Raw genomic sequence first — 24,126 nt, 5'->3', positions numbered from 1 at the left:
AGCCTATCCGTCTCCAGATCAGTAAACACTCCGCATGGGTCAAATTCCAGCCCCAAACCTGGGGCTCCTGCACTTTGGGAGCACATCGATTTTCCCTTTCCTGAGGCTTCAGGGTGAGAGGTCAGGGCAGGTGTGGGCGTGGGTGGCCCAGATTTCCTCTGCCTTCCAGCTTTGCCTCTGTGCACGCTCTGCCGAAGGCTCCAATTCCCAGAAGTGGGAGTGTTCATTCTTACAAAGCCCAAAGCAAGTTTCAGCAGCAGTGTGTCTTCTTCACCATCTCCTTCCATTCTCCCATTTTGCCCTCTACCCAAACTCAGAGCTGGATTTTTGTGCCATCTGTTTTGCAAGTTAATTTCTTTTCTGATTACTTACCATGAACCTTCATCTTCCTAAATAAAGTTCCTCTGCCTCTTTCCCCACTCTACTCCACCTTTCCCTTAACCATGATAAGAACTGCAAACCCACTACCACACTGAGAACAGCACAACGCAGCATTATGACTTGTGTGTATTTGATGCCTTCCCTCCCATCTGTAACACATATGCCCGTGCACCCATTGGGAGCTTCCACCTTTTGAGGACAGGGCACATAGCTCATTCCTGTTTGTGTATTCTGCTTGCCTCCTTTACCAGGTGCACAATGTGGGTTGATTTGGGCTACTAAATTGAAGAAAAACAAGAAAAAAGGAATAAGGCACCAATGGTGGCATTTAAAATGCCAGTGACCACCCTGTAGGTGCACTCCTCAAGGTTAACAGTAATTTGTCCTATCTGACTTCTTCTTCCTCTACCCTCTACTAAGCACATGCTATTATACCAGTTACCTCCCACAGCACATCTCATTTATTACTCAGTTTGAGGGGTAGGTGTTATTTCATAAAAGAACAAACTATGATCAAAAAGACTGAGAAGCCGGGCACAGTGGCTCACACCTGTAATCCCAGGACTTTGGGAGGCTGAGGTGGGTGGATCATGACGTCAGGAGATCGAGATCACCCTGGCTAACATGGTGAAACCCCATCTCTACTAAAAATACAAAAAATTAGCTGGGCGTGCTGGCGGGCGCCTGTAGTGCCAGCTACTCGGGAGGCTGAGGCGGGAGAATGGTGTGAACCTGGGAGGCGGAGCTTGCAGAGAGCCGAGATCGCGCCACTGCACTCCAACCTGGGCAACAGAGCGAGACTTCGTCTCAAAAAAAAAAAAAAAAAAAAGACTGACAAGTGAGCAAGTCATGGACTAGGCTTCAGACGCAGGTCTGTCTGACTCCATAGCCCAAGCCAGTAACTGCGCCACTGCTCCCTCTTGCCTTCTTCAGGTAGAGTCTCCAACAGCCGAGGCAAGCTGGTCAGTGCAGACTGCCCATGGGCTAGCACAAACCAAACAAGGAGATGCATGCATCCAGGCCAGAATCTTGTTTCCTCTCTGACAGTGAAGGGTACATTCACCCCCAAACCCTGCCCCACTGCTTCTCTGCTCTTGTCTCTTAATATGCTTCCTGCAAACAAAAGTTGTGCTTGCTTGCTAAAAAATTTCAAACACTTTGGAAATGCATAAAGTAAACGTAAAAATTAACCCCTTACCTAAATGCTTCCTTGCCTATCTCCACTACTCAGAAATGACATTTATTTATTTATTTCTAAATTATTTTATTTTATTTTATTTATTATTATTATTTTTTGAGACAGAGTCTCGCTCTGTCGCCCAGGCTGGAGTGCAGTGGCGCAATCTCGGCTCACTGCAAGCTTCGCCTCCGGGGTTCATGCCATTCTCCTGCCTCAGCCTCTCCGAGTAGCTGGGACTACAGGCGCCCGCCACCACACCCGGCTAATTTTTTGTATTTTTAGTAGAGATGGGGTTTCACTGTGGTCTCGATCTCCTGACCTCGTGATCCGCCTGCCTTGGCCTCCCAAAGTGCTGGGATTACAAGCATGAGCCACTGCGCCTGGCCTATTTTCTTTTATTTTAAGTTCCAAGATACTTGCACAGTTACATAGGTAAACGTGTGCCATGGTGGTTTGCTGCACCTACCAACCCATCACCTAGGTATAAAGTCCAGCATGCATTAGCTATTTATCCTGATACTCTTCCTTCCCCAACCCATCTCTGACAGGCCCCGGTGTGTGTGTTTCCCTCTCTGTGTCCATGTGTTCTCATTGTTGAACTCTCATAAGTGAGAACTTATAAGTGAGAACATGCAGTTGTTTGGTTTTCTGTTCCCGTGTTAGTTTGCTAAGGATAATGGCTTCCAGCTCCATCCATGTCCATACAAAGGGCATGTTCTCATTCCTTTTTATGGCTGCATAGTATTCCATGGTGTATATGTACCATATTTTCTTTATCCAGTCTATCATTGATGGGCATTTGGGTTGATTCCACGTCTTTGCTATTGTGAATAGTGCTGCAATGAACATACATGTGCATGTATCTTTGTAATAGAACAATTTACATTCCTTTGGGACTATACCCAGCAATGGGATTGCTGGGTCAAATGGTATTTCTGGGTCTTTGCGGGATTGCCACACTGTCTTCCACAATGGTTGAACTAATTTATGTTCCCACCAACAGTGTAAAAGTGTTCTTATTTCTCCACAGCCTCATCAGCATCTGTTGTTTCTTGAAATTTAAAAATCTCCATTCTGACTGGCATGAGATGGTATCTCATTGTGGTTTTGATTTGCATTTCCCTAATGATTAGTGATGTTGAGCATTTTTTCATATGTTTGTTGGCCACATAAGTGTCTTCTTTTGAGAAGTGTCTGTTCATGTCGTTTGCCCACTTTATAATGGGGTTGATTTTTTTTCTTGTAAATTTGTTTCAGTTCTTTGTAGATTCTGGATATTAGACCTTTTTCAGATGGATAGATTGCAAAAATTTTCTCCCGTTCTGTAGGTCATTTGTTTACTGTGATGACAGTTTCTTTTGCTGTACAGAAGCTCTTTAGTTTAATTAGATCCTATTTGTCAATTTTTGCTTTTGTTGCAATTACTTTCAATGTTTTTGTCATGAAATCTTTTCCCATGCCTATATCCTGAATGGTATTGCCTAGATTTTCTTCTAGCGTGTTTATAGTCTTGGTTTTACATTTAAGTCTTTAATCCATCTTGAGTTAATTTTTGTATAAGGTGTAAGGAAGGGGTCCAGTTTCAATCTTCTGCATATGGCTAGCCAGTTCTCCCAGCACCATTTATTAAACAGGAAATCCTTTCCCCCTTGCTTGTTTTTGTCAGATTTGTCAAAGATCAGATGATTGCAGATGTACAGTCTTATTTTTAAATTCTCTATTCTGTTCCATTGGTCTATGTGTCTGTTTTTTGTACAAGTGCCATGCTGTTTTAGTTACTGTAGCCTTGTAGTATAGTTTGAAGTCAGGCAGTGTGATGTCTCCAGCTTTGGTCTTTTTGTTTATGATTGTCTTAGCTATATGGGCTCTTTTTTTGTTCCATATAAATTTTAAAGTAGTTTTTTCTAATTCTGTGAAAAATATCAATAGTAGTTTAATGAGAATAGCATTGAATCTATAAATTACTTTGGGCAGTATGGCTATTGCCATTTTCACAATATTGATTCTTCCTATCCATGAGCATGGAATGTTTTTCCATTTGTTTGTGTCCTGTCTTGATTTCCTTGAGCAGTGGTTTGTAGTTCTCCTTGAAAAGGTTCATCACTTCCCTTGTTAGCTGTATTCCTAGGTATTTTATTCTCTTTGTAGCAGTTGTGAATGGTAGTTCATTCATGATTTAGCTCTCTGCTTGTCTATTTTTGGTGTATAGGAATGCTTGTGAGTTTTGCACATTGATTCTGCATCCTGAGACTTTGCCGAAGTTGCTTATCAGCTTAAGAAGCTTTTGGGCTGAGACAATGGGGTTTTCTAGATATAGGATCATGTAGAAATGACATTTATTATGATGTGGTGTGTTCTCACATATTGTGTGCATGTGTGCTTTGTAGATATACATAAAGATATATCACTTTTTTTTTTTGAGACGGAGTCTCACTCTGTCACCCAGGCTGGAGTGCAGTGGCATGATCTCAGCTCACTGCAACCTCTGCCTCCCAGGTTCAAGTGACTGTTGTTCCTCAGCCTCCTGAGTAGCTGGGATTATAGGCATGCACCACCACACCTGGCTAATTGTTATATTTTTAGCAGAGATGGGGTTTCACAATGTTGGCTAGGCTGGCCTTGAACTCCTGAACTCAGGTCATCCACCTGCCTTGGCCTCCCCAAAGTGCTGGAATTACAGGCATGAGCCACCATGCCCGGCTGATATATCAACTTTTTAAAAAGCACAAAAGTGGAGTTATGTTATCTAAAAATATTTCTGTATTTACTTTTCAAACTCCGTAATATATTATGAATAACTTTTCACTTCACTTCATAACTATAGCTCAACCTCAAACTTTTAGTAGATGTATAATATTCCACAAACCATGGAATCAAAATATAAATTTACACGTGAAAGCACAAATAAAGCTTTTTTTTTTTTAAAGCAGGTATAATTTTTGTGTGGTTGTGGTGACATAACAGGGAAACAATTATTCTTAGGGTTAGTTCTACCCAATTTGAGTTCACCTTAAAGAGGCATAAAGTCACACAATTTATTTCAACAATTCACCTGCTGGTGACATTTGATTTGTCTACAATTTTCCATTACTACGTATAATCCTGCAATGACTATTGCTGAACATGCAACATAAAATTTAGATGTATTAATGGAGGCCTGCCTGCTTCAAACTCCAGTTATCTGTGACTCTTTCCCATTTAGTCATGGGCAAACCCTGCTTCTAGAAGGGATGCATAAAGGAAATGCAGGGAACAAAGAATCAAGGTTTTGACCACTTAAATGTCTAAATAAGATCTTAAAACTCAGTGTTGAGAAAATAGTCTTGAATATCAAGGCTTTTAATTTGCTAGAGCATGGCTTTTTTGTGTGCATAATAAAAAGAGTGTTTTTAGTTTCAAAAGTTTTAGCACCAAAGAATCAAGGCATAAAGCTTAAGCCAGGGGTGTCCAATATTTTGGCTTCCCTGGGCCACATTGGAAGAAAAAGAATTGTCCTGGGCCACACATAAAATACACTAATACTTATGATAGCTGATGAGCTGAAAAAAAATTAAAATATTAAAAATAAAGAGACACATTTCATATATTATTTCTGTCAAAGAGTCCTGTTGCATATAATGGCAACTCTTATAAGCTTTATCAAATTGATTGGGGTCAGCACTGCCCAACTCAAAACTTACCCTACTTATCCTTTCCTTTTAGAATATAAACAAATAGGTTTTAATTTTAATTCAATATTTCACAAAATAAAAATATCATGATTCCCTTTATGTAGAATGAATGGCCTATCTTTAGTGGCATTACTTTGCTTGATTTGTTTTTTTTTATTCTTCTTTATTTAAGTTACTGAGGGAAGTCCTTAAAGCTGCACAAGATAAATCTGGCTTTTTCCAAAAACTCAGAGTTCCAAAAAAGATTTGTTCAAGTAAGTCAGGGCCTCTGAGTTAGGCAACCTTGCAAACTAAAATGGCTGAAAGAGCAAAGGCTATTTGGCCCTAGTAAAATAAAAAATTAGAGACAGTAGCACATACTGATTGCCCAGTAGCAGATAGCTGACAGCTCAGAAAAGAAATATTTGCTTTCACCATTATTGTAAGTTAGAAAAAGCAAATCAATCTATCAAGAAACTTTCTCCTGCATTTCACTTAGAAGCAAGTCCAGATCTTTCTTCAAATCAGCTCGGTGCAAGTAATGAGCCCTATTTGTAGTATAATGTTATTTTTTCTATATGTACTGCTGGACTGGATTTGATTATGTTTTGTATTTACATTACTACATGTGGACTTTATAAAGAAATTGAGTTATATATAAACACTGTACATATGTGTATAAATACTGTATATATGTGTAATATGTATACTATTTATACAGTATAACTTATTTTTGAATCATTGATAGAATTCACCCATAAAACTCTGAAGGCCAGGTGCCTTTGGGGAGAGGAGAGGAGTTTTGATCTGGTGTTTGTTTTGTTTTCAGAACAACTTTAACATTTTCTTCTATGGTCTTGATTCTCTTGAAGGTTTTTGCTTCTGGAGTAAATGTTGATACCTGTATTTTGCTTAGAAATGTATCCACTTTACTGAGATTTTTCACATATGTAACTACACTGTTGATTCTACAAATTCCTAGATGTTAAGTGAAGAAAAGACTTCAATAATGCTCCATTGGTAACCTATATGTTGTTCATGAATTTTTCTAGCAGGAGATACCTACACTCAGATGCCCATGCTCATATTATGCTTGGACACGTGCATATCTACCTTCCTTTGTGCCAGACTTCAAGACGTGCTCAGTCTTACTGTCAGTTGCTGAGCCGTGAAGGGGAATTCAGGGAACACTTTTTTTTTTTTTCTGGTTACTAAAGATTTTTCAGTTGTGAATAATTGGAAGTATGACCATTGATTTGGGGAATTATTTCCCAACAGGTCAAAGGTAACAACAATGACAAGAAATCCATAACTTCAATTTTCATGGTCTAGAGCTACTTATACCAAGGAATTTCCAATACCAGCAAAGCACAGAGTACTATTTGCACAAGCGCTGGGGAAAACCCAGTGATTTCTACACTGGCAGATTTATTTGCAGAGACACAGGCATTTTTTCCAGGGTGGCTGCCAAACTATCTCCTGAGCCTGTCTAGCTAGCACCTGGGAGACTCAGCAGGGGGCTTTGCAAATAATACCCTCCCCTTTGCCAGGATTGAGGCAGCCTAAGTGATTCTGTTTCAGTGTGTTATGGCACCTTAATCTTTCTAAGCTGTCCCACTCTTATTCTGGAACCTAGGCAAGCATGGCTGGCAGAAGGTGTGGCCACAGCAGCTATAGGCCTGAGGCTGAACGCAGGGGCCTGGGGAAATGGAAAGAGTGGGGCAGAAGTTTTTAGTTCCTGCTGCACTTCTGTGTTCTTCAAAATTTGAATGTCCTGGGAAGTTGGAATGGGTGTGGGTATTTAAGCCCTTAGATCACAACTTAAAACAACATGGCAAAGTAGCTAAAACCACTGACTGGAAGAGAAGAAAGAGAACAGAGACTCAGTACAAACCAGGTGCCAGGCTCTGTGCTGTTTCCATGGTGCAAAAATAGTCCCTTTTTTAAAGGTTTGATAGAACTCACATGCGTTATTATCTATTTTAATTTTCCTGTTCATCCTTAAAAATCTCTTACCCTATTCATGAGAGTATTGAGTTGTGTTGTTGAGCAGAGAACTCCTTTCTTTAAATGAAGCTTTGGTAGAATTACTTGTTACTTAATACTCACATTCATACATAGAAATCTGTTTTATCATACTCAAAGAGATCATTGTTTTAAGCAGAGAACTCTTTTTATTAAATGAATATTTTATTATACCTCAATATAAAGATGAAGCTCCTTTTGTCGAGGTCCTAATCTGGTGGCCTCTGAGATAATAACCACATTTCTCTAGAGATCTAGGGAATAAAAGCCACTGAGTTAGGTTATCTCTGAAATATCTTCAGTGATAATAATTTTTCTTTGGAACCAGAAAAACAAACCAGGCTTTAGTGGAGAAGTGTGCCTCCTCCTGTGAGTTCTTATGAATGATTTTTGGGGGGATGTAGAAGGACTCTATGATCATGGGTGGGAAGCCAATCCTGGAGACGGAAGGGAAGGAGGCATGGGAGACAGAAATGCCTTGACAGACCATACCACCTTTTGGCAAGATGCAGCCAGGAGCGATACCATTCAATAAGCCTGGACTGATGTTTGGTGGGGAAGGCCTCCAGTCCATAATCACTTGCATTCAGGTGACATCAGACCTAATACAGAAGCAGTAAAAATGTATTCTTGTACACTGCATGTCTTTTTATGAATGTACCATTGGTAAGAGGAACATATCAAGTCAGTAATACCTTAATGTTAACTTTAGTAGATGGCTTGTTGCTGTGAACAGAGGGAGGGCTGGGGCAACCCAGGAGCACCAGGTGCTTGACAAGAAGCAGAGACACTTACCCAAGAGAGAACCAGTCATAAACAGAGACAGAAGGATCTAGAGTCACACTTGGCTATCTTCAGAATTTTGCCCTTGTCACTTAAATTGCCTTCTCACGAGAAGCAAAAACATCCTAACACAGCATTTTCTTGGCAGGTAGGAATCCTTGGCAGGTGAAAGTCAACATGGTGACCACACTGAATCTAGCAATCCTTCAGCTCTCGTAATTATTTCAATTCTCCTGGGACACTGAAGCATTAAGTGACTTGCTTAGCTTTCTCTGGGTAGGCTGTGTAAAAAGTTTTAGAATTGAATGGATTGGAGACAGGTCTCCTAACACCCAAAGCAATACTCTCTTGATGACTTCTTTAGTTTCAAAAGCTACTATTTAGCTTTTTATCCCCATGTAAAGCCTCCCTCTACCAAGTGGTTATGTCTTTGGTAAGGGAGTACAGCACCATTTATTTCTTCAGTAATCTTTCATAAATTTGCTTAATTATTGTATCTGTTATTTTCTAAAATTGTATCTGCCATTTTCCTTTGTACACCCTTCTCTTGTATTTTATGCCTTTTAAATTCAGGAATGTTCATATACCCCAGCATTTGGCAGTACACGACAAACATTTGATGTATTTCTATGACTTTTATTCAGGGGCATCTGTATCTCACCTCTGCATGTATTAAATTAATTATAAATATGTACTGATTTTTAGCCTTGCTTTTAAAGAAAAACTTGTTAATTTTTAAAAATTAATGGAGATAAAAATGAATAAACCAATCTTTTCTTTATTATGAGGTTGAGAAGCTTATGCATTCAACTCTAAAGTGGGCACTGGTCACACTGAGATGTGTGTGGAACAGGGCTTATGATGACGGCTCAGATCAGTGTTGAAGGTGGTGCATTTTGTTCTAGACTAATGACGCCAGATAATTTAGAGTCACAAAAGTAAGGGCTTGAAGGTATATTTTTAATAAACCTCCTACCTGCTGTAACCTCTTAGTGATTTGGTGGCTATGGAAATTATCCAATCTGGCATAAAGCAGATAACTGTTAAGTACAAGAAGATGGAGGAGTCACTAAATTCCTGCAAATGTCTTTTCCCTTCCAAGAAGAGACAGTAGAAGGAGGGAATTTTTTTTTTCCAATCAGGGAGTAACTATTTTGGCATAGAGGGACTTAAGTATGCTCTTTTGCACAATTTAGTTAGGAAGACTAGAATTTAAATATGTGCCATTGATAGAAAAAAGAGCTGAAAGTGGAAAAATGCTATTATCCTTTAACAAAGTTTTAATATTCCATTGACTCCAGGCACCCTTGTGTCAACAGGGTCAAAATATAAAGCTTTCATCATTAAGGGGAAAGCAAAAGAAGAAATCTGAGAGATGATGAAGACTCAGTCTGCAACAGCATGTACAGACACAAGCGAAGTACAGCTGCAGTGAATGGTGGATAATAGAGTCAATCTCAAATAGCAGGTGATTTCTGCTAGTTCCTCTTGTTCTTAATTTAAGAATAAAGGAGATATCATTTTAAAACAAAGTGAAATACATAAAAAGAAATTTTCAATAGCCATAAAACCAATGCTCTTAGTATGGAACATGCTGCCAGCCATGTTAAGAGGAGCATTTTAGAAAGGTTTTGAAAACTTACATTAGTACTTAGTTCTGAGTTCATCCAGAGTAAGAACAGTGCAAGCCCCAAATCCCCGTATTTTAAGTAATATATTTGCCATTCTGTGACTTTTGGGAACATCTTTCCTTGTTCTCAGAATCATTCAACATTAACAATTGTTGAATTAAGAGTAAAATATTACTTTGAGCTAAAGCTTTTTTTTTTTTAAGTTTCAGGGCTAAAGTTAAGCCTGAAAGAAGATGTTTCACAGAGAGAAATCCAAGCAATTAGTCCAAGCATCTAAAGTAAAAAAGGTTGTTTCTAGGAGTTGCACGTTAGGCTAACAGAATGAAGAATTGTAGTGAAAGAAAATCTCCATACTTGATATTACAGGCACAACTAGCCTACTGTCCTACAATTGGATACAGGTCCAAAAATTAAAAGTCACTCTTTCTTTAAGAAAATCAAACGGCACTGAGCTTGTAATGTATATTTTATTTTGCACAAGCTTGCATATATACTGCACATACATTCAGTTTAAGAGGAGATGGAAGGCACACAAGGCAATTGGACTACTGTATCCTTTAAGTGGTACAAAGCAAAAGGTAAAAGTTTGGAGAGTATACAAAAGCTTAAAACACACAAAGTAAAACCCCTTTCCCACCCTCCCCACAACAACTTTTTTTTTTCCTGTTTTAAAATTTAGTAGCTGCCAAACTAATTTTTTTAACTTTTCCTTTAAAATCAATTGTCTACTGCACCTTTTTATTTTCTTTTTAATATGGACAGGGAGTCTCATTGTGTTTATCATATCAATTAATATTACAGTACATCCTTGGTAATACAAAATTGTACACCTTCATCAAATAAATTAGGATAAATTAAACCAATAAATTATGCAAAGTCTTCAGAACAATAGACAACAACAAAAATTCACAATTGAAATTGCCTCTAGCTAAAAAAAAACAAACAAAAATCAAAAATTGACTTTATCAGTTCAGTTATTGTACTATATTCAAATCAAAGGGTCTTTATTACAAAAAAGAGCTTAATAATGCTATTTACAACATATTGCTAAATAATATAAAGGCAGTGTTTTGTCACGGTTTATACTATATACATATGAGAAATGGCTGGGACAATATTGAGGGAAGCCACGACCTTTGATTCTTCTAGGTAGCGCTGAGACCAATCCCAAATACATTTTTTTCTTAGTTCTAAATTTGAAGTGGTAATATACAATTTTAAAATGTTTTCTCCCCATTTTCAGGGGAATTGAATATTTAAAAAAATACAGAATGAATACGTTTTCACAAAAGAAGGTAAGCTTGTTTGCCTTTTCTGCTTATGTTTGTGCATTTTGAGGGGGTGTCAGATTTGAGAGAGGGCTCAGTTGAAAAGACTCAAAGTCCAGACACTTCCACATTCTGTTATATTCTTAGAAGGGTAATTATAAGAAGATGCAAAGGTTAAATACCAGTTTTGATCCCAGCTCTGAATATGAGCATTTTAGCTTTAGTTTTATAGATGGTTTACAACCAACAGATCTACAGAAAACAAAACTGCATTTCCTTCAACATAACATTTAAGTGCAATACGGTAACTGCTTACTCATATAAACCAGTTACATTTTTTAAGGGGAGCTTTTTGAAAACAATGCTTCTTGTAAATTTGCAAACACAGAGTTTGTACCAGAAGGAAACATTTGTACTATTCACACCAATGAATACGCTATAATATACATGGCAAAGAGATTTTTGCACTGTCTTCACATATACACTGCTTCTTTCAGGGGAGTCTGTAAACTACTCTTTCTTTCATAAATTTATGATTGTTCCTGGAGGACATCCTATTTTTTAAAGTCCCCAAATCATTAGCTTTATGACAATGTGTATGTGTGTGTGTGTGTGTGTGTGTGTGTGTGTATGCGCACATGCGCACACGGGAAGGGGGGTGTTACTAAATGTCTTCATGTACATAGAAAAAGAAATTTCATAAATTTACAGAAACTGCATTACCCTTGCCCTTGACATCTGATAAAAGAGATTGTTAACTTTTAAAAGGAGAGAGCAGGATTTTCAAGAATGCTTTCAACTGTCTATACGGTCACTGTAGTGTTCCTAGTAAATTCAACAGATGTCGTGAGAATGTAGTTATTTATTAAAATCTCATGTCTTACATAATGATAGCCATGAGGTTAAATATTTACATTGCTTTATAAAAGTTCCCCTCTTGCTTTAGTGTTTCTGTTTTGCTTTTTTTTTTGTTTTAAATTTTTTTAAATGATATTCACCCACATCCCTAGTACAGTAACAAAGATTCTGCAAACATAAAACACTTTAATTAAATAATACTCGGAGGCACAAAGCAAACTTCAGGAATATGTGGGTGAACGTTTACTTAAATAATTACTACATTCTAACATCTTCCACGTGTTTTACCATTTAATGTGAAACGTCCTCATTAAACAGCCAGAGATACAGTAAGAATTAAATGTTTTGTTGCAAATAGAACATTCTTTTCACAAAACATAACAAATGTCTAAAATAGGTTCTTAAATCTAGATAGGAAAAGGTAAGCTTTCCACTTCACACGCATATATATATATATATATGTATATTTTTACATGTGTGTATATGTGTGTATGTGCTTTTATGTTCACACATCTGCACACACATATATAGCACATGGTATGAAATATTGCTTCTATACTACTTTTCATTAGGCTAAGAAAACACAAGATTTGCACCACAGTTACAAAAAATTGGCTTCTACAAGAATTTTCAAAACTTGAATGCTGCTCAAACAATTGAGGAAAAAATAATTTGCGGTATCAAACTGTTCTAAAAATTCTCTTCTTCAAAAACGTATTCTCCCGCTTTGTTTTAAAAAGACACAAAATATGCATAGCTATCAACGTTATGTCAAACAGCCAGAAAAAAAATCTAGTGTTTATTGCAGCTGTAGTAATTGGAAATAAAGTCAAAAAGATGAAATCGAAAGCCACAGAAGGCACAAGAACAATTGTACTTGTTGGGAAAAAACTGGTATTTTGAAGGATTTTTTAAAATCCCCCCCGCTGGTGCATTTTAGGTCTAGGCACAGACTATAACCTCAAGCGTACACGCAAAAATAATTTAGGGTTAGCAGAAAATAAGTGGTAGTGTGGTTTTTCAACATGGACTTTAGACTTTTTTTTCTTTTCCTATGTAAACTGTCCCTCATCCTTCACCCTCCCACCATAGAAAGTTAACTTTCTCCCAAGTAGCCAATTTTCACTTGGTGAGAGTTGAGCTAAGATTTGAAAGATGGTGATTAAAAAAAAAAATCAAACTGTTAAATAGGAATTTGGAGAGACAGGCTTTTGTCATTTTCCAATGCACTTGGGAGGCACAAGATTTTGATTGTAAAAGGGAAAACCACCAGAAAGCATAGTGATAAAGTTCTATTTCCAGAACAAAGAGGTGAGTTTATCCTCATGCTGCAATTTCTACTCTGAAATAGTTTCTATGCCTCAGTGAACATTGAGAGTATATTATCAGTAGATAAGGGCATCAACATTTGGTTGTGAATACACACTTTTGCGTAATTTGTCTATTTAAATTAGAAAGGGAGGGGAAAACAATACTAAAAAAATCCAAATAAGTCTGGAATCAATATTGAACTCGCCCCAGATCAAAAAGATACCTAGCAATCTGTCTACATAGGTGAATACACTACAGCTTTGCCTTTTACCTTGCAAATGGCAACACAATGTTGATATGAATTACACAGAACAGCAAAAACCCAGTGGTATACTGACACGAACAAGGAATGCCATACTCTCTTAAACAAAGCCAGTCAAAAAAGTGTGACTACAAGTTGGGATTACTTCCCTATTTTGTGCTGATTGAATTTTTTCTTCCCACTTTATTCCAGTGTCATGATTATCCAAACTTTTTTTTTTAAAGCAAGTGAGAAAAATAACAAATTGGATCGAATGGCTGTGCATTAGTAGAGTGTGAGCTGGGAGATGTGTGAGGCCGCGGGTGCAGAGTGAAGTGGCTGGTGCCCCAGCCCATGTGGCTGCACCCTCTGTCCACACTGCGAGGCCCTGTTAGTCCCCTGGATGGTGCAGGGCATCATAGGACTGCACCGTTTAATTTAAAGTCAGCAGGTTTTAAGGCTTTGTGCTGACAATAATTGAGTTCATACATTCCTGTCCATCAGCAGAATTTATAAATGACGTTAAATTACAGCGATCGGGTCAGCTAGTCAGTCACATGGGTCAAAACCTGTATTCTCCAAAGTCAAATGTAATTCTTATTAAAATTGAATTAAAAAATGGCATTTATGTTCTATATGTTCTAAATACCAGATTTGTTACTGTGTCATTTTAGGAGGTGTATATCAAATTACCTAAGGGGAAGGAGGGGTCTGGAAAACAGTTTTAGGATGAACAATGAATTCTTACTGCATCTGCACACAAAAACCCACCTAAGAAAAAAAGTGTGAATGCCATACGATTTTTTTCAATGCAAGTAGGGAACAATGTACATCATTGAAAAACAGGGAAAAATAAAAAGGAAAAAAGAGGAGAACCATTGAAGAAAGCATAAAATAGCAGCTAGCTTTCTTTACGTGTGCTGGAATTGTGTCTTTTGGGTTAACCCCAAATTTTCCTATGCTATACACTCTTCTCACATTTTGGTCAATACTAGCTTCTGAATTGGAAGAGGCATTATCAATTGCTTTAAAATGTTATACCTAAAATGAAGAAACACTGAGTTAGACTGTCACCACTTTGCATACCCATCAGGATAGTGTGGAATTGCATGTGAAAATATATGTGTTCCTCTTAGGAGGTGACGATCAAGTCAGCTAACAGCTGTCAACAAACTTCTAGTGTAGGCAAGAATTTTATGGCCAAGTTGGGCTTTCCTTTATTCCTTACTGGAAGAGAGTATTCAGAAAATAGTATTTTAGGGGAAAAAATTGTTAAGTAAACAGAATCCTTTTAAGCATATAAAGAAAGTTGAGCAGTGTAAATTGGAAACTTAGTGCCTTTTAGTATCTGAAGCAAAAATGATAACAAGTTACAGGATTTTTCTTTATGAAGAATGATGTAAGCTCACTTACAAAGAAGAACCTATTGTCAAGTTTAGAGAGGTGGCTAGAAGACCAGGTATGAATTTCTAGTCTCATCTTGAGAGAGCTGGTTTTGTGCAAAATTGCTTTGCCTCCAGAAGAAACTGGTACTACTTTCAGAGTTTACCTCTTCTCTTAGACAAGGCTTGAGAGTGATTATTTTTCTTTTTTAATTTGGCCTTTTGGGGTACTTTGGAAAAGTGAGCTGCTCATCTGTCATTGGAATTATTTTTAAACATGTAAGGAAAAGCTACTGATTGAGTTCAAACCAAACAAAATACTTACATGTATGAAGTGGTTTCATGAAATTTTCAGACCTTCTTAGCAGTAAAAACAAGAGACACATCACTGTAGAGTTGTGCTGTGTCATGGGTTTTCCTCGGCCAACCGCCATTTGCAATAAGTCATCAATCAAGTGGATGCATCATTAACAAATTCCCTTCATTGCTAATAGAGACTTTACACACGCCAACATTCTTTTTCCCTGAAAATTAACCCTATTTTAAGTGTCCAAATGTTAAGGGCCTTGGGCAAAAGTAAACTAAAGGCAGAAAGAAAACAACCATCCCCTTGCAATGGAAAACAAAAGAAAATGAGAGAAAGGTGATGAGGAGGAATTACCAGCTGATTTCATAACATATCCATGCCTCCCATACACATATATATGAAATCAATATCTAGACACATATAACTTGGACATCCAAAGGGGACTGCTACTCTTCATACATTCAGAAAGAGTTGTTGAAATTTCTACTCATGAAGCAGCTCTTGTAGGCAGTTCGGGGATTTGAAAATCTCAGGGACTTCACTATCCAGCTTGCAGATGACCTTGTATATGGCCTTCTTCCAGGAAGGATCAACATCTTTGCCTGCGATAATGGCATTGAAAAACTCCCGTAATGTGATCTGAGCAACTTCCAGGAATCTCTCTGGAACCTGCTGATACAAGGAGACAATGGCATTAATAAAGTTTTCAGTTTCAAGTCTACAGTTATTCCAAGGAAACTGAGCTAAGTTCATTCTTGCAGAAAGGGGCTTACATGGCACCTGCATTTTCTAAAAATGGCTGGCTTCTATTCTTTTATGTAAAGTCATTATATATAGTAGCATTGTGATGTGAGGTTGACAGTTTTGTTTTAAGAAGAGTGTGTGAAAGATCCAACGCAGACCTATTGAAAAACTAGGATTTCATTGTGGATATTAGGATAGGAATATGGGATGTGACTTTTGGGATTGCTCACTTTATTAAATAGGTGCTATCTAGAAGAAAGTCTCCAATTATTTTTTCAGAATTTGAATCCTATTTCCTTTCAATTGCCATTATGAAAACAAAATACGTTCTCAAAATAGAATAACAAATAGTTGGGCTTCTTTATAAATTAAACCCATGCTTTAAATGAAGAAAATCTTCTAAAATCTGTTATCTGTTTGTCTCGGAGGATTGTTGACTCAGATGCTAAGTTGTATATTAATCTGCAATATAAAGTACTCTACATAAAGGAGTAAACTAATGATATTAACATGAAGTCACTAAAACTGATCCTAAAATATTACATCAGAAACTACTTAACCTTGAGATTAGAATTGCTCCATAAGAGAGTGATTTATTCAGCTGATAATAATAATACAAACTAACTTTTTTTGAGTAGTTACTACTTGCCAGGCTATGTTTTATGTACTGAATGTGAATTACGTCATTCAGTTCTCCCAATCTCTCTAAGAGGTATTATTATCCCAATTACACAATAGAAAACTGAGGCTCAGAGAGGGTAAGGAAATTGCTCAAGGTCCTTATCATCCAAAATAAACATCCCCCAAATATTCATTTTAGAACCCCAATTTCTTAAGGCTTTTCTTCCACAGCAATTATTATGTATGTGTGTTGTGGGTGTGTGTGTGTGTGTGTGTGTGTGTTCTCTTAATTACTTATTTAATAATCTGATCTCTTGACCAAGGAAAGCAGTAGCTACTGATGTACTTATTTAGTATTCTTTGTAAGTTACTTATAGTAAAGCATGGTCTATCTATCCCCACACCAACATATTAGAATCACAGAATAATCCACAAACTCATAATTTTCCAAGTACACAATGACACTTAGTAGATTTCTTTTAGTGGGGTACTTATACACCAGTAAAGTTTCGTTTTTACATTAAGTGCAGACATTTGAGGACATAAATGTATCATAGGTGTACATGTAGCCATATTTATCTACACATATACAAGAGATGAAAGACTTTTCATCTAAGTTCAGACATGCCACGTACCAAAGTAAAAAGGAAGTATTGTAATATTGAACATGTTTCGTCTCTTTCTTCCCACCTTGGGTGCAATGTACTTTTTAATAATCGTAGTAACTGGTAAAGAAAACCAGAATCATCACCCGACATCCCTGATTTTCATGTTTAAAATTGGACAAAGAAGTTCATTGTTCCCAATGGCAAGTTAATTGTTGTTTATAAAGAAATGTAATAACTCTGCAGAAAAATGAAAGGGACTCCATTTGGGGCCAATCAGTCTTAAGCTTACATTTTTAGCAGACCCTCCTAAAGACTTTCACAATGGCCCATTTCTTAGGACATATTTCCCAGTGTTGCCTGGAAAATCCTTCAAAGTGCTGCCTTGTCCGCCATGAATGTGCAAACCCATACACCCCAAGGGCCATTCTCTGCTGAGAACTCGTGGATTTTCTACAGGCCTTTGGGTGATTTCCTCCCAAATTTCCTGTATACATGAGTATTTGTTGGAGGAGAGCTTAGCCCTCCCACTCATGTTATACAAATAAAAATTCATGAAGCAATCTTTTTTAGCACAGTCACCTCCACCCCCAAAGATAATCCTCCACATTTTATCAAATGAGCATTATTGAGGGAGGGAATGTGGCTGGAGAACAGTGAAGCAGTGCAACTGCCCATTGTCACTCCTTGGACTGGGAGCTGTTAGCCAAATGCTACAGAAACATAATCATAGGCATTTATTTATTTATTTATTTATTTATTTATTTGAGATGGAGTTTTGCTCTGTCACCCAGGCTGGAGTGCAGTGGCATGATCTTGGCTCACTGCAACCTCCGCCTCCCGGGTTCACGAGACTCTCCTGCCTTAGCCTCCTGAGTAGCTGAGATTACAGGCAAGTGCCACCACACCTGGCTAACTTTTGTATTTTCAGTAGAGATGGGGTTTCACCATGTTGGCCAGGCTGGTCTCAAACTCCCAACCTCAGGTGATCTGCCCGTCTTGGCCTCCCAAAGTGCTGAGATTACAGGCGTGAGCCACCGCACCTGGCCAATTATAGGCATTTATTAAAATAAACGTTTCAAGAAGGGTGGTTTCATCGGCCAACAGCAATACAGCTCAGTGAAATTCTATGTTCCTTCAGCACTCAGGGATGCAGCATGACATGGCAGAGAGCTTTGAGGGGTGAAGGTGTGGGCAGCTGCCCCAGAGAAGCCAGAGAAGGCCGGAAGCCCTGCCCACACCAAGAACTGCACAGGAGGCCTGGGGAACCAGGGACAGAGGAAGGGCAGGCATTGTTCAAGATTGTCAGAGGAGAGAGAAGAGGTACATCTAGAACATCAGCACCAGGAGAGGGAGGGAAGTGTAGTTGTAGGATTTGCATGAGAACAAGGCAACTTCTTTGGGGGTTGTATGCAGTCTCCTCTTCATCATTTTTATAGTTTGTCATGCTTGTTAATGGTTTGTAGTGGGTTTTAACCTGTTTTAAATATTCCTTTCTTGTGGTGGCAATCATAGGCTATCCTTTATCATCTTTTGCATTTGTGTCTTGATGCTGTTTAACTTTTTACCTACTTTTATGTACTTTCAATTACCTCATCATAAGGTGTTTCTAGATGAGGAGCCTCAGCGGAGTATCTTTTGCAAAGTCATTTGATAAATAGCTCATAGTGAGATCTTGCCTTCTGCTTTACTCCATATTGCTCTAGAGTAGCAGTTACTTAATACTTTAACAATACTTAATAAAGGGAAGCTTCAGCCTGAGCAACATGATGATACCCCGTCTCTACCAAAAATACGAAAAAATAGCTGGGTGTGGTGGCACGTGCCTGTGGTCCCAGCTACTGGGAGGTGGAGGTGAGAGGATGGCTTGAGCCCAGGAGGCGGAGGTTGCAGGGAGCGGAGGTTGCACCACTGCACTACAGCCTGGGTGACAGTGAGACCCCATCTCAAAAATAAAAAAAAAGGAAGTTTAAAATAATGATAAAGTAAGATAGAATTCAAAGAGTTGGAATAGATCTCAGAAATCATCACTTTATAGATGAAGAAAGCATGAGATTCTATGAGAGGAAGAAATGATGAGATGAAGAGATTACTGTGAGGTAAGGTGTCTTTGCATTAAACGATGCTGGCTCCCTTTTAATGCTTTTGCAGCAATTTCTACTATTTATGTGAGGCACCAAAACCTTGAAAAGCTGTGTCTCTGTAATCTTGAAAAACCACAGAGAAGCTAGTAACTTCAAAATAAATGGAAATGGTATAAAAGATGCCCTGGAGGAGACTTTGGTTATTGGTTTATGTTTGGGAAGAAATGAATTCTTTGTGAACAAATAAAATGATTAGTTAATATAGTGCTTACTTTGAGGCAATACTCATGCAATGGACTGGACTGGATAAAAGAAAGTTGTAATGAGATACTGAACTACTGGAGCAACTCATGTCTTTGGTGGCCCCCAGAGGTACACTTTTGGGTAGCAACTGATCTTCTGAGAGGGTTCCTGTGAATTTCATCCACACATAGAAACATCACCCATGGAAAAAGAGACCTTTATCTCTGCTTGAAAACTCCCAGCTCCATTTAACAGAATAATAGGGGGTACTTTCTGATGTTTTGTGGGAGCATCTTAGAAATCAGTCTTATCAGAATGATGTTGCCCATATTTTTCTGCACCTCTTCACACCTAATGGCTTTCCAATCACCAATAAACATCTGCAGAAAATCCCTTAGTGACAAGTAATCCCTTATCTAGGTTTCTTTTAATAGAACCCAACAATCTGCAGAATGAACCCTAGAGTATCTCCTCAGCATCAGGTGGTAACAGTCAATCAAGTCACTGGAATGCAAGACAATGCAGGCGGCTGGGGGGGGGGGGGGCGGGCGGAGGAGGGGAGAAGGCCCTGCCTTTGGACATGCCACAGGGAAAAAACAAAAGGCTTCCAAAGTCTTTGGCTGGAACTCTGAGGCTATTGTGGGAGCTGCTTTGCCCAGCGTTCCTCAGGAGAGGAGAGTGGAAACTTTGTTTTGATAAAAAGGCATCCCAATATAGGAACGTCACCCCAGGTGGTCTTGCCTTGATATTTGGAGGAGAATATAAAGTAATGAGGTACTTGAAGATATGCATAAATTTGAAGGGGGTTGGCGATCAGCTTCTACTAATTTCATCACAGACTTGAGTCTCCTCAGAGCAAACAAGAGCCTTGTGGGCTTCCACGAAATGCGGAAAATGAGAGGAGGTTTTCAAGTCTGCCCAGTCCACAGCTGGGTTGCTTGTGTGTGCGTGCGCGTGTGCACACACACACACACACACACACACACGGTGTGTTGGGTGGGTGGTTGTTTTGCTGTTCTTTTTTTTTCCATCGGAATGAGTGGCAAAGACACATTTTTCTCCCGTCTTCCTCCTCTTCCCAGTTGCTTTACCTTCAAGGATGATTTGTTTTATTAAACTGACTGTCCCTAGCCTCTGCAGTACATAATAAAAGCCTGACATAGCAGGCTGCCTGCCTTCTGTGTCCTGCAGATACTCATCATAAGTGTCAGGACATACCAAGGTTAGCGGTCACTGGAAGTGTGCTCGCTGGCCCAAACCTTGCCAAACGCTCTTGGCAGCTGAATGAATGTCACAGAGAATAGAAGGGGAATTACAAAGGTTAAAAAGAAGACAGGCTCTCCTATTTTCTGGAGACAGCGAAGCTGATTTTTCACACCTCTGAACCGTCCGTAAGCTCATTCATCGGCCTCTTGCGGGGGACCTAAACCTTGCCCCTTGCTCAGTTCTCCATGGACACTCCTCCCTCCTCAATCCCCTTTAAAAATTGGCCCTCTGGCCTCATTTCATCACTGAAATGATCTTCACTGAAATGGACAGAAAACAAATCAGGCATCGACTTCTTTCCCTGGCCACCCACCCCCCAACCCATAACCAAAGGCTCCAATGGCCTATCAAGCCTATCAATAGATTACAAACTTATCAAGGGAAATCATCTTTATAGTTGATCTTTTAAGCTAATTTTTTTTTTTTCAAACTTGCTTCGATGGAGAAATGGAAAAGGACGCATGTGTACTGGCAGGCATGGCTAGCAAATGGGAAAGTACAATCCTGCCTAGTATTTTGGTGAATTAGTTTGTGTGTGGGTTTTCCTTCTTCTTCCTCCTCCATTTTTTTTAATACTATAAAAGGGCAATAAAATGCTGACTGTAAGAAGACAATGTCAAGGAGAAAAGGGTACTGGTATTTTGGATACTCTTCACTGCTCGCCTTGGAGAGAGAGTTATTCTTGTCACAAACCCTTTTGTCTGCATCTGCTGACTGCTTGCCTGTAGCCAGCAGCATACTTTAACTGTTTTGTCACCTCCTAACATCACATGCATCAGCTGTTGGGCTTTTGTTACGGGTATTGTAGAACTAATCCGCTGTGGCTGTTCTACTGTGCAGTAAATAAAACAGAAACGGGCTTCTCAGACTATTCTGCATGAATATTTCAGATGGCTTTTACAACTCCGATTCACAAAATCAAATAAATAAATAACTCCCCCAGCCGCCCCCCAGCCTCTCCCCACATCCAGAAACAAAACCCCTCAATCTAGCCCCAGATGCCTCCAAGTCAACTGCATTCAAGGGGCTGACTTGAGCCTTCAAGCAATTGTTTCAGGGAACTGGAAAGAACAGTGCTCTCTCAATTTTCACACCGCGGAATTCATACACAGTAGTAGAGTTAAATATATCTAATGCTGAAGCATCTCTGAAAAATTGGAGAAAGTTACTTTTTGTCCTTGTGGGCCTTTAAAAATATATAGGTAATGCCATCAAAAATACATAGTTAAGAGTTGCCTTGTCAAACTGCTTTTATTGTTTCCATCTGTATTTTCTTCCCTTCCACTCATCTGAAAGGGGTCAAAGGTAGATGCTTGTGCATTTAGTTTATCCTAAGAGTCTTTCCAAAAGGTTAACCTATATAAGAGCACAAAAGAAGAATCAAATTTTGCTGGGTTAGAAAAACTGAATCTGCATCATGAGTTCTTCAACGGTATAATGATGTACCAATCATACATAGCGAGGTATTTTTCTAGATGACTTCGAGTGTCTTTGGAGAAGTTAAAAAGAGAATGGGCATCTGCACACGTGTGTGCACACACACGTACACAAAAATCTTAGGGAAGGAGACAAACAGTTGAAGTACTTTCCCGAGCATTCATTCACCCTAGTGTGCACATGATTCCTCTAAACAAACTCTCCTATCCCTGCTGTTTGTTAAGTAAATATTGATCAAGGAGAGACCCATCTCCTGACAGCAGTGGCACAAGCTGGGGACTTATGCTGCAGACAGAGTGGACTTAAATGGATAAACTCAGATGCTTTAGTAACTCCTCATAGAGATTATCAGATGAAAAGGCAAGAACAGATACGTTATTGCTGCGCCTCTTCACTGTCTCACTCACACTAAACTCTCCTGCCAGAGGCAGAAAATAGGAATCATGGAGCTGTAAAATATGGTCACAAGATGCAGTTACTAAGGGTCTCCCTTTGCAGTCATGCATGCATTTATCCTGTGTGTACAGCCGGGGACTAACAGGCCCTCCAGAAGAGAAGGAATGGTGCAGGATGCTATACACGGTGAATCCTGAGATTCTATTCCAGTGCCCTGTCATTCCAGGGGAAGACCAAATGGAAAAGCAAACATGAATGCACTTTAGGAAACATAAAATATCATCCAAATATAAGGTGGTTTACAAGTTTGAGCCTTTAAAGAGGAGCCCTAATTTCTGGGAAGCATTCACTGTGATTAATAAATGTCTGCAAAGCATCATTTTGAGAGGTGCTTGGAGGAGGTTCACTTGGGTGAGTTTGTTGGCTGAGTCAACTAGTTGAGAAAAGTTGCACTGTGTTCCCTAAGTTTTATTTTGGCCATTTCATAATTATGAGTCAAAATCCTGTTTTCTGCACTGTTCGTAGCTGAATGGATACATGTACTTCTCTGGGAAGGTCAGTTTTAAAATCATCTTTAGAGATTAGGTTTTGTGTATTGAACACTGAGCACCGTGGTCAAAGGGCAAGATGTTATATTTAGAGTTCCCAAACAGCTAAATGGTGTTTGAATTTTATTAGGATGCTTGTGTTTGGAAAAACTAGCAGGATCCAGGAGCACTGGCTGTGAAGTTGCTTTCGGGTGCCTGCCGAGTTACCCCAAATGAGGCAGAGGAAGGTTCTCCAGCAACATCTGGGCTTAGGACTAATGTCTTTCTCCCTCTGATGCTCCAGGTGGCATTCGGCTTTCAGGAACATTGAGGATTAGATTCATCTAATACCCATGCAGTTTGGGCCCACTTTCTAGTTACATGTTTTGCTGTTTAAATATGTGAAAAGTAAGTGCTTGTAGGAAGTGGCTATAGTTCAAGGCTGTCTTAAAAAAAAAAAACCTAAAAACTATGTTTCCTTGGTCTAAACAAATGAACACATGGCAATAAGTCTGTATCTTTTTATATATATATATAAAGCTTCGAAAGAACAATGTTCTGTTGAGCAAAATTCAGTAGCATTCTGTAAACATTAATTTAAGGAAATCAATAGACTCAGTGAGCTAAAGCCATATTGCAAGATAAACTGGCCAGAGTGCCACTTTGTCAAATAGATTTTCGTTTTCTCGGCTAGATAAAGACAGTTTCAAAACGGGGTAGACGTGTTGCAACCAGGGTTTGAAAAGTATGTGGCCTTCAAACAGTCTGCTTGTTCCTACTACAAAGCTGGATAAACATACTTTAAAAATGATAAGCCTGGTTTAGAATTGATTTGACTTTCAAATTTTACATATAGTAGATTTCTTGGTCATCTCACAGGAAAAGAATAAAACAAAATACCATGCATTCAAAATAGAAAATGTACTTAGGTGAAAGGGGTTAAATTGTCTTGAGAGACAGAGCTTTGGGAGCAGTTTCGGTTGATGCTTGACTTTAAAAAAGAAGGGAAGAAAGAAATCTTTATTCATGCTGACCTGATGGGCAATCGGCCTTCTTGCCAAAATCCGGAAGCCAAACTCTCTAGTGAGTTTGGGATCAGAGGTTTCAGCTGGTGGAAGCTGCTCTCGTTCTGTGCTCACCAGGCAATGTCATGTTAATGTGCGAGGGGGTGTGGTGGTTGGGGGAA

At 38.9% G+C, this 24,126-nt stretch overlaps 1 protein-coding gene across 4 annotated transcripts in view; it reads right to left on the bottom strand.

Moving 5' to 3' along the window:
* Positions 1–10,098: 10,098 nt before the first annotated feature.
* The window catches only part of PROX1 (prospero homeobox 1), a 56,362-nt gene continuing 42,334 nt past the window's right edge, over positions 10,099–24,126 (bottom strand). For 2 of the 4 annotated variants that reach the window (XM_055234145.2, XM_063613906.1), the window contains exon 5: positions 10,099–15,689. In XM_055234145.2, the coding sequence (XP_055090120.1) occupies positions 15,501–15,689 (189 nt within the window). In that variant the 3' untranslated portion in view covers positions 10,099–15,500. The remainder of the gene's footprint in view (positions 15,690–24,126) is intronic. The other 2 variants (XM_055234146.2, XM_063613907.1) reach the window with 1 other exon arrangement.

The sequence above is a fragment of the Symphalangus syndactylus genome, chromosome 19 (assembly GCF_028878055.3).
Source record: "Symphalangus syndactylus isolate Jambi chromosome 19, NHGRI_mSymSyn1-v2.1_pri, whole genome shotgun sequence".
Lineage (NCBI taxonomy): Eukaryota > Metazoa > Chordata > Mammalia > Primates > Hylobatidae > Symphalangus > Symphalangus syndactylus.
Note: the sequence above shows the minus strand (reverse complement) of the source record. Positions and strands in the feature narration are given on the sequence as shown.